We start from the raw sequence: 16,552 nt of genomic DNA on the forward strand, positions 1-16,552 counted from the left end.
AATAAATAATACTTATTTATTTCCATAGACATGGTTTAAGACATATAAAAGTACTCTGCTTTCAATAATATTTTTGTTTGATATCTTTTTTTTACAAACATTTCAATTATGATGTGGATTTTTATTGATTTTTTCATTACATTTTATATGCAACAATTTTCAATTATATACACACTTAACTGCACGTATATGTATTGTACATACATGCCTATACATCTTACTGTTGTATTACTCAAGTATAATACCTTTATTACCTACATTTTCAAGTAGAACTTTTATTTTAAGATAAATAACCGGAAGTAATGGCTTTTCATTGTGGTTGTCTTGCTACTTATTTTCCCCAATATTAAACCTTGGGGGAGGGATCCTTGACTGCTGTCGCACAACTACGGTAGACTACAGGCTGCACTTTCTGACTTGCACTGTTTGAGTTTGGTAGGCAGCAGAGGGTCTACACGAGGATACTCAAAAATAGACTTCAAAGGCGATTATGTATGACGGACACTGACGGAGGGGCTCTGCGGGACTGTAGGTAAAGATGAGGATTCCTCCGGTGAGTAACGTTAACTGAATTTGTTTTCATGGCATTTCACAGGTCTGCTGTTGCTCTGGCTTTACAGCCCGCCATTACAACGACAAGTGTTAGTAAATAAGCCAAAGTCAGTGTATTTTATGGTCTGTTTAGCTAGCTAAACGGTGAGGGATACCGGGAAAGGTGGTGTTACGGTAACACTATTTTACCTTCAATTAACGTCACACAACGCGTTAACATTGCTTTACGAGCTGTACCTAAACATTCACTAAAACGCTAGCAGTGCGGCGGGAGGCAATACACTTTCAGTGTATCAGTAAGTTAACCTGAGGAGGAATGCTTTTTAAAATAACCGTTAAAACTGACCGTTAGCCCCAAAGCCCCAAAGCCCCAAAACCCACCGAGTCAGCGACGGTGTGAGTGTCCGTCAGAGCAGCAAGTCGCTGCAGTCACTCGGCGCACGACTAACGTAACCCGCTGAACCTAATACTAGCTAATTCATTCCCCTGATACACCCTGCTGCTATACAGTGGTATTATTTGGTCTCTGTTTTAAATTCCTTCTACCATCTGGTTCAGTCGGCTTGGTGATAGCTGTTTTGGAAACTTACTCGTGGGCCTTTTGGTGTGGATGTTAAATTCAGCTAGCAGCCCAGCTAATACAACTAACTATCCAAGTTTTGGTGCAAACACAACCTGAGCTGTGATTTTGTAGCTGTTCAGTCATGCCAGTTACCACTTTAATAACACAGAGTAGTTTCCTATGGGTTTACCCAGTCCATCTGTGAAGTGTGAATAATATTTACCATCTGAGGCTGTGTTTGGCCTGCAGGCAGCAGGAACAGCCACAGTGCCACTTTATGGTTGCATAATCCAAGCTAATGGTCATCTATCTTACTCTTGAGAGTTGGTTTGGTGAAGTTTGTTGGTCCTGTGTATTTTGCATTTACCTTGTCATGTGGTCTAAGGGGCTTAAGTCAAGCTCTGGAGGTAGATTCATGAAGAATAACTGGGCCCCTCCCAGTGCCACCTTGAATAGTCATCACCAGTGAGAAATTTAAAAATAAATTGGTCAGTGAAGAGAAGCCAGATCAGATAATATCAAAGTGCATTTTTCCACAAATAAGCTGGAAAGGCTTAGACTTTTATAACGCCCATCATTTTTTTGGCATCTTTCTAGCCTTGCCTGACTGTCTGTGCTGAATGCAAAACATACACAGCACATTTGATTTTTTTTTTTTACCTGTATCTCACCCAATCAAGCAGTATAAAAAAACCCAGCGGAGGTGATTGAGTATACTGATCCAACAGGCTACCCATGTAAATACCAGCTCTCGTGTGCAGAGACTTCCCAGATGTAGGTTACTGTACACTTTCAGGAAGTATTACAAGTCTCTCCCTGATGGCAGCCCAGCAGCCTGTCTCCTCTTGTAGTTTTTTCCATCTTTGGTGGTTAAATGTAGATCAAAACATAAGGGAGAACAGAAAATGATAATAGCTTTTGACACTTACTGTGAAGCAGAGCAGCTCTTTGTAGCAGGAGGACAGCTACTCTCTTTACTTTTAGCGTGTTCAAATCTCAACAGATTTACCATTTTAACCTCTCGTCAAATCATTTATCTTTTATTATTATTGAGGCGAGTGTGACCTTTTGGAGTATACAAACCTGTGGCATGTTTTTTAATGTGTTTTGCTTTTATTTCTGACATCTCTAGCAGTACTTGAGAATTGTAATAAAAAAAAACATACAGGAGGAGGTAGGACAACTCCCAGTTAGGGCGTTAAACATTACATAATAATGTGTCATTCAGTCATGCAATCATGTTAGAAAGTTATGTCAGTCCATTCTTAAACAGAGGAAGTGATCATTTGAGGTTTCCTGTGTTCACCCTGAGTGAACGGCGTCTGGAGCACGTCTGTGTCGGGTATGGATCTAAAAACGCTGTTTATCAGGATGTGAGCTTGCCGTCCTGGAAGTTTGTAGCACCAGGAAAAAAAAAAGGAGAAGTAGAAAAGAAACATGGTTCAGGGGTCTGTTTTCTTGGAAAACTATTAACAACCATTATCACTTTCACTCATGAGAATTTACAAATAACGGAGGTTTTCCCCTAATCCAAAACCCCCAGTGAATCAGACAGCAGTTTTAAATGAATGGCTTCGAATAATAATAATTTTCTTTATTGATTTTGTTTTTCTCATTTAATAATTTTGTCTATAAAATGTCAGAAAGTAGTGGGGCATTTCCATAATGATTTCCCAAGTTGCTTGTTTTAACCAACCAACAGTCCAAAATCTGCAGATTATTTTCTTGATTAATTATTGGTTAATTTATAAAATGTGAAAACATTTCTCAGAGCCCACGGTGATGTCTTCAATTTACGTGTTTTGTCCAACCAATAGTCCAAAATTGTAAGACTTTTAATTTACTGTCACATATGTCAAATGAAAGCAGAAAATCCTTACATTTGAGAAGCTAATATAAGCCCTAATATAAGATAATAGAATATTTGGGCTTTTTTTTTTGATGTGTGTGGACTTTGCCTCTGTATGCCATCAGCTAGTTACTGTTAACCGGGTTATGATTATGATTCCTCATGAGCGCTCTTAAATACTTTAGGAGCTTAGACGAACACTTAGGAACATTTATGCAGGACATTTATTCTTAATTTGAAGAAGAAATCTTAGCTCACTCTCAGAAGTTTGCTGTATTTGATGCTGAAATGTTGGGCTTTATAGATATTGGCCCAGATTTTTTTTTTTTTTTTTTTTTATGAAGAAAAGCACAGGTGGAATTGATAACATTAATGATGGGTAACTGATATAAAAGGGGCACATGCCAGTAAGGCTAAATTAAGACTTCCAGAATCCTGAAAATGGTGTACTCAAATGCTGTTTTGCTATTATTAAGGATATTCTACCTCTCATTTTCTTGCTGTGACATAATAAAATGTGTTCTGTGAAAAGACATGGAAGAACACCGTGAGTTTATGTATTCGGCATGTTCGGTATGCGGTATTGTATATGTATAACGGCATCCTCATGCAGGAAGTGGATCTCAGAAAATATTGATTGGCAATCAAAGGAAACAAGAAACCAGAAAAAAAGATTCTTAAAGGAAAAACTCCCTCACAGGAAACAGCAGGAAACAGAGTTGTTTTGACAGCGAGGACATAATGAACTGTTGTAGCGCTCTAGTTTGTCCGAGCTCCCTCGCTGTTTATGCCCTTGTCTTATTTAATTTTTCTGCCATGCAAGGATGTCCAGTCCGGTATGGTTTATTGTGTTAGTAGTCTGTTAGGCCATTTCATTATTAGCATGTCAGACTTACACTGGAGGCTGGAGCATGGCTGTAGTGAATGGGGGATCAACTGCAGTTTGCTTGTTGTAAAAATAGAGTAGAGACCATGGTCCTGTTTTCAGTCATGCTTTAACATTATGTGTTATACTTTAACACCAATTTACAAAATACCCTTATTTATGTTTTGCCCTTTTTCATTTATTGTTTTTATTATCATTATATTGACACACACAACTTTAGAAAATGAGGTAGGCCACATTTCATAATTCATTATCTGTGCAGTAGTCTCGCTTTGCCAGACCTTCCTCCACCGCGGCGCTGCAGAGGAGGGTCTGGCTAGTCCACACAGCATTCCGGGATGGGAGAAAAACGTGCTCTGGTTTATTGGCATTTCTTTAAACCAATCACAATCGTCTTAGGTGATGCTGAGCGCCGGGAAAAGCTGTGGTGCCGCTGCAAAATAGCCTCTGGAAGGAACTTGTTTTGTTGGAACGTGTGTACGTTCAAATGGTGTTTTAGTCGTGCAACAGAAAACTCAGATTGGACAGGATAGTCTAGCTAGTTGTCTCAATTTACCTTGCAGAGATCTGAGAAAAGGTTGACCATAGTCCTCATAAATCGACCAGAGTTTAAAATGCCAACACAAAGGAAGCCCAAGGCAATGGATATCCAGCCTGAATGAGTGAAATCCGGCGGAATTTCCGTCGGCAACGGAGCAATCCCAGAAGTGGAACGTCGTGGATATAGACTATCTGTGCAGTGACTTTGATCAAATCAATCAAGTTAAGACACCAAACATTCCCTGGATCCAGCTGTTGAAGACAGCATTGTTGTAGCATTGTACAAAGAGGTAGTGCTGACATATTATAGTATGCAATTATATATTACATTGTGATGATTGACAATAGTTTATCATTAGTCTGTAAAATAGTTTATAGGTCAATTAGAATAACTGTCAGGTGAGCTCCACTGTCTTGCACAATCTCAATATTCTCGCTCTACTTCAGGCCACATGGAATAGTTTTTGATTAGTCATTAGTTGAGGAGTTGAAGCATGTTCACAACATTATCTTAAGATCGTGTAGCTGCATGACCATTTTCCTTTTAGTCCTACAGGCTCTCTGACTGACACACCCTCTCGTGCACATATGTCTCCTTTAAAGCATCACAAGTTTACATGTCTAAAAATACAACTCCTGTACGCACTTTGACTAAAGATGCATTATTCAATGCCTCTGCAGAGTAATTAAATCTTAATCAGGGACGGTCTCCTGTGTGTGTGTGTGTGTGTGTGTGTGTGTGTTCACATGTTTGCGTGTGTGTCTGTCTGTGTGTGGTTATGTGTGCACTGTCCCGCAGTCCACCGGAGGTTTTCAGGCTCTTATGGTGTGAGTCTTTTTATTCAGCGTAGAGGGAAACCTCTATGCTAAATAAAAGCTGCAGAGGTTGGACGAGGTTAAACTTTGGTGCTTAGATGTTGCTCCCATTCAGTGATCGGTTCAGGTGATGTAAAGGTAATTTACTCGACCCAAACTGGATCCTCTCCCACTCTTAACAGGCTGACAAGGACAATGCTATCATGCTCACAGCAACTCTTACTTTCAGTTTTTTTGTCTGTTGATTTTAAAAGTGCCTGGACGTTTTCATGCTTTTTCCGGCTGAGGCAGTGGGAGTTAACACTGGATACTACTGTTCATGTGTCATCACCGCAGCAACAGTAGTCTCCATTTTGGTCAATAATAGCTATGATAATAATTTTAATCATTTCAGTTGGTCCTGCTTCAATCGGTAGATGTCACAGTCAGGACTGAAAGGTATTGCTAAAATCAAAGCAGTGGCGATTATGAGTAGATTTTGAACCTCAATACTTATTTAGAACTAAATGAAATGTTTGAAATAAGTATCATGAACTGACAACTGTCTGGTCACATTTGTTATCTTGTTTGCCTTTTTTTAGTTGGGTAGTTTCAGATGAAATAAAATATTTGCCAATTTTGTGGCTGGGGACGTGCATGTCTTTTACCATATACTGTATGTCCCCTTGTTTTCTGTTATCTCTCACCTGTCAACTTAGTAAAAAGGCATAAAATGCACCAAAAAGTCCTTTTTATGTGTTCTTGCAGAGAAACCTTTTAGACTATTTTTAGACTCAGGCAAAAGCCTTGAAATTAATGTATGGCTGATTGTCTTTACACAGCATTTAACAAAAGGTTTCATTAACTGATAGTCAGTTAAATCACTGTTGCCTGCTATAGAGTATATTTTTAAAAAGGTGATCATGAAATAGTTAAAAATGTCAGTCAATATTTATTTTAGCAAGCGGAGTTCATTCTTGTATTGATTGAGCAGTGACGTCACGGCGTGTGTTGTGCCTAATCATCTGAGTCATCATACTCCATCTGGACTGTGCTAGCCTGAAGGTTTGTAACATGCTGTATTAAAGCCCTGTTGTTTTGTTTCATTCACTGATGGATTATTACTTATTATATTATGGTATATTAATAGTGTTATAATTAGTATTATATATTCTTAATTTAAAGAAACCTTTTTGTAGTCTGTGAAATTTGATTTTGCTCTGCTCGCAGTGTTTCCTCCAGCCTCGTTCCTAGTGTGGCAGAAATGGTTTGACCCACGGTACCCACTACATGTGTAGCCTCCTGTCCTGTGCCTTCGCTGTTTTGTGCTGACATGGTGCCCATGCTTGCACCTTAAACTAAACGGAAAAAGTGTTGATTCTGCTCCTGTTTTTTTTTTTTTCCCAAGCCTTCGCTCTGCGGAATATCTGGTCTCTGGTGTAATCCTTGGTCGCTCTTGTCCTTATGAGAATGACCCTGAAGTTCAGCATGGCTGTTACTCATTTGCAGCCACGCACACGCACACACACACCAACACACACCAACACACACACACACACACCATCCTCACTCCAAGGTCTCCTTCTCAGCAAGGACAGACTGGGCAGGTTTACTGTGCAGTGATTCAGGCTTTAGCTGTTTTCCATTCATGACTCTGATTGTCTTGTAGAGCGTGGATGGGTAATGGTTCACTTTGTATGATAATGTGCAATACACACAATATGCTAGATGTTCTGTATTATCAATTGATGCAAGGTGGTGTTCATGAACTAAAGTGTCCCATACTTATCTAAGATTCTGTTCTGATTCATCATTAGCGTGACGGGTGGAGACATTAAAGATATAATATTTAACATTTCTGCATTAAAATGTCAAACGATTATACCTAGAGTATATATTTTGTTGAGTTGTGTCCTTACATTATCCTAAATGTTTCCAACAATGTTCAAACCCAGAGATATCTGTCATTTGAATCAATGACACAGACTGTGTCGTTGGGTCGCCTGTCAATGGCGTCATAGAATTTTCGACCCCTCTAGATTCTCTAACTAATAAAGGAATTATACTCCGTAGCAGTAATACAGCATTTTTTTCTGCCACACAGCATCATTGTTTCAGTAATTACATGCCACTTTGCAATAGAGACCTAATATATTGATATACTTACTTACTTACTACAATGTGCTACATTGACAAGTGGCTCATGCTAATGCTTTGTGACTAAACCTTACCATAACAATATAAGGTTAAAACAGTGTTCAGCACGCTCATAAAGTTATTTTTAGTTTAGTTTTAGATTGTTTGACCACGGTTAACAGCGTTGGGCTGCCCCATGATTAAATTCACCACGTAATGTTAGTCACCTGGTCAGCTACCACTACAAATAGAATCAAGAAAAAAAATATCTATTTTATTAGTATGACATGACACAAATAAATGTTGCTAAATGTAACGTGAATAAACTTTCATAGATTAACTTGTCAGTGAAAAGATACATTTTAATCACCAATGGTGGTTAACATTGAGCTGTCCTATGTTGAAATAAAGAAAAGAATCACATCAATGTGTATCATATGCTTGAAAGCATGGCTGCAACTAACAGATTTTTGCATTGTTGATGAATCATTTTGGGTATAAATTAACATAAAATAGTTAAAGAAAATGCTCATTAGAATTTCCCAGAGCTGGTGAAATCTTTATAGTCAGTTAACTATCATATGACAAAGAAAAAAGCATAAAATCTTGAGCTGAAAAACAGTAAATGTAAAAAAACATTTTTGCTAGAAAAAATTTATCAGTTATCATAATTGTTGCTGATTAATTTTCTGCTGATTGATTAATCAATTATTTGACTAATCATTTCAGCTCTACTTTAAAATAGCAAATATACAAATCTTTGTTTCATTTCTAAATGAATTGTGAGGTTTGACCTTGTCTTGTGTTTTAAAGGCAGTATTTTTATTTTCAAAAACTGGCAGCTTTAACCTACACTAAAGTGGGACTTGTTTTGCACAATAATATTCAGATGTAAATATACACACTTTTCACTCACAGGAAATTGGATATTAAGCACAGAGCAGTCACTTAGCTGGCTTTACTTTTCTATAAGTTCATATTCTGAGCATGTAGGAAATGCTGTAACCATATTCATTGTATCACCTTGTAGTGAAACTAGCAGCATGCTTTGCCACACAGGTTGAGAAGCAGCCCTTTTACTCAACGGTGTTTCCCTCTATGTCTAAGGTGTGGGCGCTGGGCGCTTGCCAAACTGGATGAAGTGAGAACTGAGAGGGAAATCCGCTGAGAGAAAACACCACCTGGGACTGCTGAGGAGGACCTCTGTGTAGGTGAGGACTGACAGAGAGGGGCATTATTTCATGGCTAAATGCATGCTATACACAGGAGTTTTACTGGAGTCAGAAATTTAGAGAAAAGAATGAAGACCTGCTGGCCTTGGTGCTTGGCTTTACGAGGTTGTGGTGCAGAGGATGACGCTGAGTTGTAAATTTAACTTTTGACGTGACTTTGCATACTGTTCTACTGTATCTTTGTTTCTACTTAAACAAATCATATTAAATTGAGATATGAAAAAGGAGATATGATTTAGGCCGTGGGGGACAGTATGGAAATGTGAACAGATTTGGTATTAAGGACACACTCATCCTGCTTCTAGGTTCACACGGTCGTCAGCAGCGTGGAGCTTCCTGACCCATGGAGAATTACTTCCAGGCCGAGGCCTTCAACCTGGACAAGGTGCTTGACGAGTTTGAGCAGAACGAAGGTGAGCTACTCTGTTTTATTGGATGTGGAGACGAGACGGGGACAAATGGTGAGTCATTATGCTTGAGAAAAGACGGATAGGACAAGGTGTACCTGTGAAATTGAAGTTTCAGAGGAGCTGTGGTCAGGATGCCGTTATGTAGCCCATGAGTAAATCAACAAGGTGTCAGACAATCAGCCACCACCCAATGAGTTTGAGTAACATTTACAGGTGATTGATTGGTGTGCTAAGAGGAAATAGGACTAATTGGATTATCAATTTCCCTTGGGTTTGTGTGAAACTGTAATTGATGCAAGACAAGAATCTTTCCTTTTCTTCACACTTAATGCTCACAATAAGTGAAGAAATTGTGTCAGGGCCTGTTTTTGAAACTGTGCTTCCACAGACTTTATTTATGGTGAATGTAAAATAAACGCTGCATTACTAAGCTGTGTATCTGTATGCTCCCAGCTCCATAGTACAAACGGTCTGCTTATTATAGAGAAAAGGCTGCTCTTTTTCTGGATTTAAAAATGCCAGTTCATCACACAGCATATTTTAATAGTACTGTGAGCTCAGTGTGTATTTTGGCTGTGAGTGATTATCTGTGTGTCTTATGCCAGAGATCCAGCTTGGCAGATTAACTCTGTGTGAGTGAATATTTGTGTGTGCTTGAACCTGGTACAGCACATACTAAAACAGCTAAGCATGAATTCCAGTGGAGGCAGGAGAGCACTGACATGGCTATGTGAGAAAGTCTTTTTCAATAAATATTATTATTAAGAATTTCCGCTCGTATTACACAGCATTCATGTGCCAGCTCGACTGATGGCTCCCAGGTGTCATAGAGCCGCTTGGCCCACTTTCTCAGAATTTCCCAGGCCATCCACACACTAATTTCCCACTCCATGCCAACCTCATTTCTCAATTTGTCCCCTGGTGTGTTCCTGCCATTTTTAGCTCTTCCTATCACCTGGGAGTGTGTATCATTCTATTAGTTCTCTGTGGCAGTTCATTTGAGGCTTCCTGTCTTGCTATTGTAGGTTTATGATCTCTTTGCTGGTAGCCCCTTATTATTTTCAGTTTCATGCCTTCAACATGTCAAGAAACCTGCAAGTAGGGTTGGGTATCGTTTCACAAAATTACAATGCCAGTACCAATACCAGTACCCTTTTTAAAATGAAACCAATATCAGTAGAGTTCTTAATTTGAAATAATCCTTCTGCATTGTATGCATTTATTTTTATAAGGCTCCACAGGTGTGTAGTAAAGCCATACTATCGACCATTTTGTTGGCATCTCGGCACGCTGAACTGTCTAATGCACCGCGCTCGACTTCTCCACACCACAGACTGTATGGGTCGTAGCTGTTGTGGTAGTGGGCCGATAACACGTTGCATTAGATCAAAGAACACTTGTGGTAATTGGCTGCGAGCAAAACCATACTAATAGTACATTTTTCTAGATTTACAAAAAGGATCGAATACAGGTATCGTTAGGTAAGTTTCATTACTACTTGGTACTGGATTATTCTGGTTGATACCTTTTTAAAGGTACCGATACCCAGCCCTACCTGCAAGCTATCCTAAAAAATGAGAGTAAAAGGTGACTTATGACTTATGTGTCAGTGGAGCAAAGCCATTATTGGATCAATAACTTACAACTATTCACATAAAGGCTAAGGTTTTATGACCATTAAGGCAACATGAGATCCATATAATCATCGTTTTCTTCTCCTCTTTCTCTGCCAGATGAGACAGACAATCCCATTCTCTCGGATGCTAAGTGGACCCAGATCCTGGCCCCGCCAGCCCACCTGCTCTCTCTGAACCCAGCCCTGGCCCACGCAGACCTCAGTCCCCAGGAGAGTCCACTGGCCTTCAAAACCCTCCCCGACTCCTCCTCCAGTGCCTCTACGGGGGTCGACCCTAAAAGACATCCCGGTCCCGAACCTCCATCTTGGTTAGAGGAGCGGCCGGCAGACGTCCATAGCCCACCCCTCCCCCAGCCCAACATTGGCAAACTGGTGGGCACAGACGACCTCTCGCCGCCCCCTGTGACGGCCTGTACTGCTGTGGAGAATGGCTGCCCTTCCAGCCCTGCAAGCCCACAACTGGATGGGCTCAGCAAGGATATAAATTCTCCTCCAGATAACCAGCCTGGTGCTTCTGACCAGGAGGCTAAACCTCATCAGGAGGAGAGATCCGCCTCAGCAGGAGGAGGAGGAAGCTCCACTGTCAGTTCCACTCACTTTACCTTTGAGGTTGGATTAGGACACGAAGAAGAAACTGTGGAACCAACAACACAAAATGGGGAAGGTGTCAAAGAGGGGGCTAGTACAGCTGTTTTACAGGACAATGGTCAAGAAAAACAAACTGCAAACTTAAAAGAGGAGCAGGTAGAAAGTCTCTTGAATAGGGGGAGATATGTTCAGGTTGGTTGTGAAGTGGATGAGAATGGTGTATCTCCTCCTGACTGGGTCGGAGTAGAGGAGAAGGAGAGGAGATGTGGTCCAGAGGGACAGATAGACCAACTCCTCAGAATAATAAGCCTTCCCAATGGTTTGGAGCAGGAGAACAGTAACCATTCTAAACTCAAAGAGACAGAGGAGGAGAAGGAGGAGGAGGAGGAGGGCTTTTCTCCCTCTCCTGTCCCCTCCAAAGAGGACTCTGTCACTGAAGAGAAAGAAATGGAGGAAAGCAAGCAAGAGAGCAGCGATGGAGGAGCAGTGGGGTCAGGTAGCATCCAACCAAAACTCAACAACAAACGGCTGCAGCCGGTCAGTGTTCCCTACGGAGGGGCACGACCAAAGCAGCCGGTCAGCCTCAAGCTCCAAATCCCACAGCCGCTGTCGGGCCAGGTACAAAATCAGCTCGGCCCGTCCGCCATCAGCAGGAACAAAAACCAGGAGAACCAGTGTCGGAGAGGCACACCCTCTGAAACTACACCAAGTGGGACTGATCAGACTGCAGTCGGGGTGAACGGAGATGGTATTGTCCACTCTCTTCCCCTAATGCCTTCAGAGAGCCCAGACAATGACCTCCAAGCAGGCCAACTGGGCACTCTGTGCAGGAAACCTGCCAGCTCCCTGGGGGAGGTTGCCCCTGTGTGGGTGCCTGACTCCCAGGCTCCTGTCTGTATGAAATGTGATGTCAAGTTCACCTTCACCAAGAGGAGGCACCACTGCAGGGCCTGTGGCAAGGTCAGTAGAGCGCTAGAACTGCTTTTATGTGAACATCTAAAATAAAACCCTGTATCACACTAAAAAACAATGATTATAGCAACCTGGCATTTCTTATTTGGTGATTTATTGGTTGTGTATTTATAATACCATAATCCCATAATAATTGACTGAAGTGCAGCCACACTTATAAGAATTATCTTTTTAAATATAAAGCATCAACAGAAAAGTTTTTTTTGGGGTAAGCCCCTCAAAAAAAGAGATTCAATTTTGCAAAAAAATTTAACAATCATCCAGAAATCAGTCAGAAAAAAGAAGGGAAACATCTCCTAACCCTACAGTAGCCTGTATAGACTAGTAGACCAGAATGCAGTGTATCCATGAGATATATTGTATTAAGAGTAAGGTACATGCCATTGGAAAAACTCTTGCCAAAAAGTAGGGTTGCACGATATTGACAAACTGTGATATTGCAATATCAATAATGAATATTGCGATTAATTTAGATATTTTTAAACATATGTGAAATTACAAAAGTTACGGGAAAATGCATCAAAATAGATTCATAACAAATTAAACAAGTTTTCTTACAACACAAGGTTTATTTCAACTGACTCATAATTGACTGGTCCAACCTGAATAAATAAATAAGGACCATGTCTACAGAACAGGACATGTTTTACTGGTTGGACAGTATATAATAAATAAATAAAGAGAACAGGACACAACTTTTCTTTCACTTCTCTGATTCGTTCCGTTTTGATGTCTCTATCTATTTCTTCACTTACACTGTCACTCTGTTGAAATATGCACACACGTCACATGGTACGCTCCATAGGGTTTGTCACGTAGTGGACCCGTGCGCTAACGTGCAAGTGGCACGTTAACTGGCCAATGAAACATGATCATTATAGCGTGTCAAGTGGGCTCTAAATCAAACACAACTAAGCCAGACAGCCAACGAAATCCACAAAATAAACAAAAATTGCATACTTATTGCGACACTTTCGATATATTGCGATAAACAACATTGAGTCGATATATCTTGCACCCCTAGATATAATATTGCACAACGTGATATTGCGATAACGATATTGAGTCGATATATCTTGCATCCCTACCAAAAAGATTGCTTGCTGTTATCATTATTGCTTTCCCCACCTGCTTGTTCTCCAATATGTTCATACCTCTCCTGGGAGTTTTGTCACAGGGCATTCTGGGAATTGCCAAATGATGTTGGCCTTTCAAGGTTGGTTTATAGAAAGCAAAGTGTCTGCAAAATATGCACTAAAAATCACATAGTAGCATCTTCATCCTGGGTTTTCTTAGGACGAGTGAGTAGCCTTGTAGGATCTTTGTCAAGAACAAAATGACATGGACACTAGGGCTGCAACTAATGGTTATTTTAATTATCCATTAATAATGTAATGTTTGACAGTCAAGCAGTTATGTTGCAGGACATCTTCCAGTTCAAATAAAATGTACATAAATGAAATGTATAAAACACTACTGCAAATAAAACAGGATAAACAGCGCAAAGACAAAATGCGTTAAAATTACGTTTTAAAATGCATTAGATTTATTTATCCAAACGGAGTATTGTTGAAGGAGCTGCTTTGCTGAGCTGTGTGGAGTAAGGAGGTAAAATAAATGAAGTGCCTTTCGGCCTTTCTTTGCAGATCAACTCAAGTTGGTGTGCAGGTAGCTTTCTAGCATTATGGCCACCCACACGCAGCAGGGTGTCCACACAGTGCTTTAAAGGAAAGATGTGGTTGCTGACACTGCACTGGAAAATCACCAGACTGCTACTTAATTTCCCATGGTTGTAAAAAAACACGCTCTCTGCCACTTGAGCAGGGAAGAGCTGGCACTGCAGTAGTACTGACACCAGCACTGGGGCAGCCAACAATAGACACAGTGGGATTCTCCGTGCACCCACCACCAGACTGGTAGATCCACAAACCAGTTTATGATGGTGCTGTGAGGCTCTGAATGTTGCTGGATAATGATGTGTAATGAGGTGCTAATCCATTGAATGTAAAGTGCCCTCTACACAGCTGCAGCTCGTTGAAGCCCTGGCAAAGTACAGGAACTCAGTATCCATAAAATGGTACATTTGCTGCACACTTAATCACAGCTTATTTTCAATTGTTCACCTTTTAAAAATCATCACAGTTGAAGTAAAATCATTTGTAGAAATGTGTTTCGTCCAGTGTGCTCATCCTTTTGTAGAAATGTAGTACAAATAACATAATTTTCTTTGTGTTTTTGAGGTGTTCTGTGCGACGTGCTGCAGCCTGAAGTGCAGGCTCATGTACATGGACAGGAAGGAGGCTCGCGTCTGTGTCACCTGTCATTCTGCTCTGACGAGTGGTGAGTATCACTGCAAGTTGAAAGTTAGTTCTTTCCAACATTATGTTCTATTATATGTTCGCTCTGAATGTATACATGCAACTGAAGAGTCTGCTCCATTGAAGGACTTTAGTTTCATAATTTTAAGGAGAGAAAGGGTTAATCTTGAGATGTATGAGAAGCTAAGCTTAACCTACAGTATGACTCTTTCTCTTGACAGAAATTAGATAAATTCAAAAGAAAACAGTTGCAGCAGTATGATACTGTAATTGTTATTGCATACATGAAGAGTGTTAAACTGTATAAAGTATGGTAATGGGGCACAGCTGCTGTATAAATGGGTCTTTTCACAGCATACATTTTGACATAGCAGGAAAATCACAGGTGTAATTGAAATCGGTAATTACGACTGCATTTCATTCAGGTGAGCCCTCTGGCTTACTGGGCCACTTATTGGAACAGAGCCCTAGTTAACAAAACTGTACTTGACATACTATGACAACTGAAATTGTTTGCTGAGGAAAAAAGTTTTTAATCTTAAGAGACCTAAAAATGTATGGGAATACTATTAATATTCACCAATAACGGCGGTTAAAAACCTATAGACTTTATATACTTTTATTAGCAGTAGTCATCTATCTCAAACATGTAACACCTGTTTACATGTAGGATTTGATGTTTTGCTAAAAAGCTTTTCTCTAATGTATATCTTTTAGACTACACACACACACACACACACACACACACACACACACACACACACACACACACACACACACACACACACACACACACGCACACACTTTCCTAAGTCATACTAATGGTGTTTTCTGTCTCTGTCAGCTCAATCATGGGAGACAACAGCCACAGGAAGCAACCAGAGTCCGAACCCCAACAACCCAGCGGAGTACTGCTCCACCATCCCCCCTCTGCAGCAGGCCCAGGCCTCTGGAGTGCTCAGCTCCCCTCCTCCTACCGTCATGGTGCCCGTGGGAGTCCTGAAACAGGCTGGCAATGAGGGTACAACCTTTACCAAGAATAAAAATGCTCTTTGCACTTTATTTTTCACCTTTTACTGTGATATTCTGTCTCCACTTCTTTTAAAGTGGAACTGTGTGAATGTGATCAGGGTGTTCCTGATAGAGGATGGATACCCGACCCGAGCCCGACGGGACCGGCTGGGTTTGGACAGATATTTAGAAATGATGTTCGGGTTCAGGTCGGGCTCGGTCACATCATTGAACATTTTCAATTTAAAACAGCTTATAAGATGCGCTTGTTGCCCTGTGTGCGCTGATGCGCTCATCTGTTGACATTTCCGAATGCCTTCCTACAGTTGCTTAATAAAAGCGGGCTTTCCACACAAACAAACGTATATGTGTCATTAGTATGAGGAAAAAAATGAGATTGTAACTGTGTCGGGCTCAGACATAAATATCTTAATGCCTGTCGGGCTCGGGTCAGGTTCGGTTACTGCTCTGTCGGACGCGGACCGGGCTCAGACAGAAAAATGCGGCCCGATCCGCACTCTAGTTCCTGAATAAGTATTTTCCTGAAAGTTTTTTTTTGCTAGTCCTGATAAGGGTTTGCTTGCATACAATTTTCATTTATGTAACCTTGTGGTGTTTCACTGTGGGTCTCTCACCTTTAGGGTCTCTGACACGGGAGCAGAGGAGGGTGTGGTTTTCTGATGGGTTGCTACCTAACGGAGACACATCAGAGTCCCCCAAACCTCCAACCTCCAGCCCAGCCCCCTCCCAGTCACTGGCCATCTCAGCTTATTCAAACAAATCCTCCACTTCTGAATCCTCAGAGGTAGGCTCGGCACGAAAAACATTCCCCACAGCTAATGCTATTAGGTGAGCGTGTTATGGTCATATTAGCTACTTCGCAGTAAGCTGAAGGAAGCCACATAGAACTCTTTCTATGGGATTCTTGGTCATTTACTGGCTGGGTCACAGACTGCAATAAACAGTTCAAAGGAAACATTCCTTGCTTGCTTAATCAGAATTAGAAATCCCGGTCGACTGATGTGCTTAAAGGAAAATATGTTAAAGTTTGCCTCACAACAAATA

General features: G+C 40.8%; 1 protein-coding gene across 3 annotated transcripts in view; it reads left to right on the forward strand.

The window, feature by feature from the left end:
* Window positions 1–323: 323 nt before the first annotated feature.
* Window positions 324–16,552, forward strand: part of zfyve9a (zinc finger, FYVE domain containing 9a) — a 30,229-nt gene continuing 14,000 nt past the window's right edge. For 2 of the 3 annotated variants that reach the window (XM_031293709.2, XM_031293711.2), the window contains exons 1-7: window positions 324–553; window positions 8,428–8,531; window positions 8,858–8,965; window positions 10,696–12,146; window positions 14,399–14,498; window positions 15,321–15,497; window positions 16,129–16,292. In XM_031293709.2, coding sequence (XP_031149569.1) covers window positions 8,896–8,965; window positions 10,696–12,146; window positions 14,399–14,498; window positions 15,321–15,497; window positions 16,129–16,292 — 1,962 coding nt within the window. In that variant the 5' untranslated portion in view covers window positions 324–553; window positions 8,428–8,531; window positions 8,858–8,895. The remainder of the gene's footprint in view (window positions 554–8,427; window positions 8,532–8,857; window positions 8,966–10,695; window positions 12,147–14,398; window positions 14,499–15,320; window positions 15,498–16,128; window positions 16,293–16,552) is intronic. The other variant, XM_031293710.2, reaches the window with a different exon arrangement.

The sequence above is a fragment of the Sander lucioperca genome, chromosome 9, assembly GCF_008315115.2.
Source record: "Sander lucioperca isolate FBNREF2018 chromosome 9, SLUC_FBN_1.2, whole genome shotgun sequence".
In the NCBI taxonomy this organism is placed as follows: Eukaryota; Metazoa; Chordata; class Actinopteri; order Perciformes; family Percidae; genus Sander; species Sander lucioperca.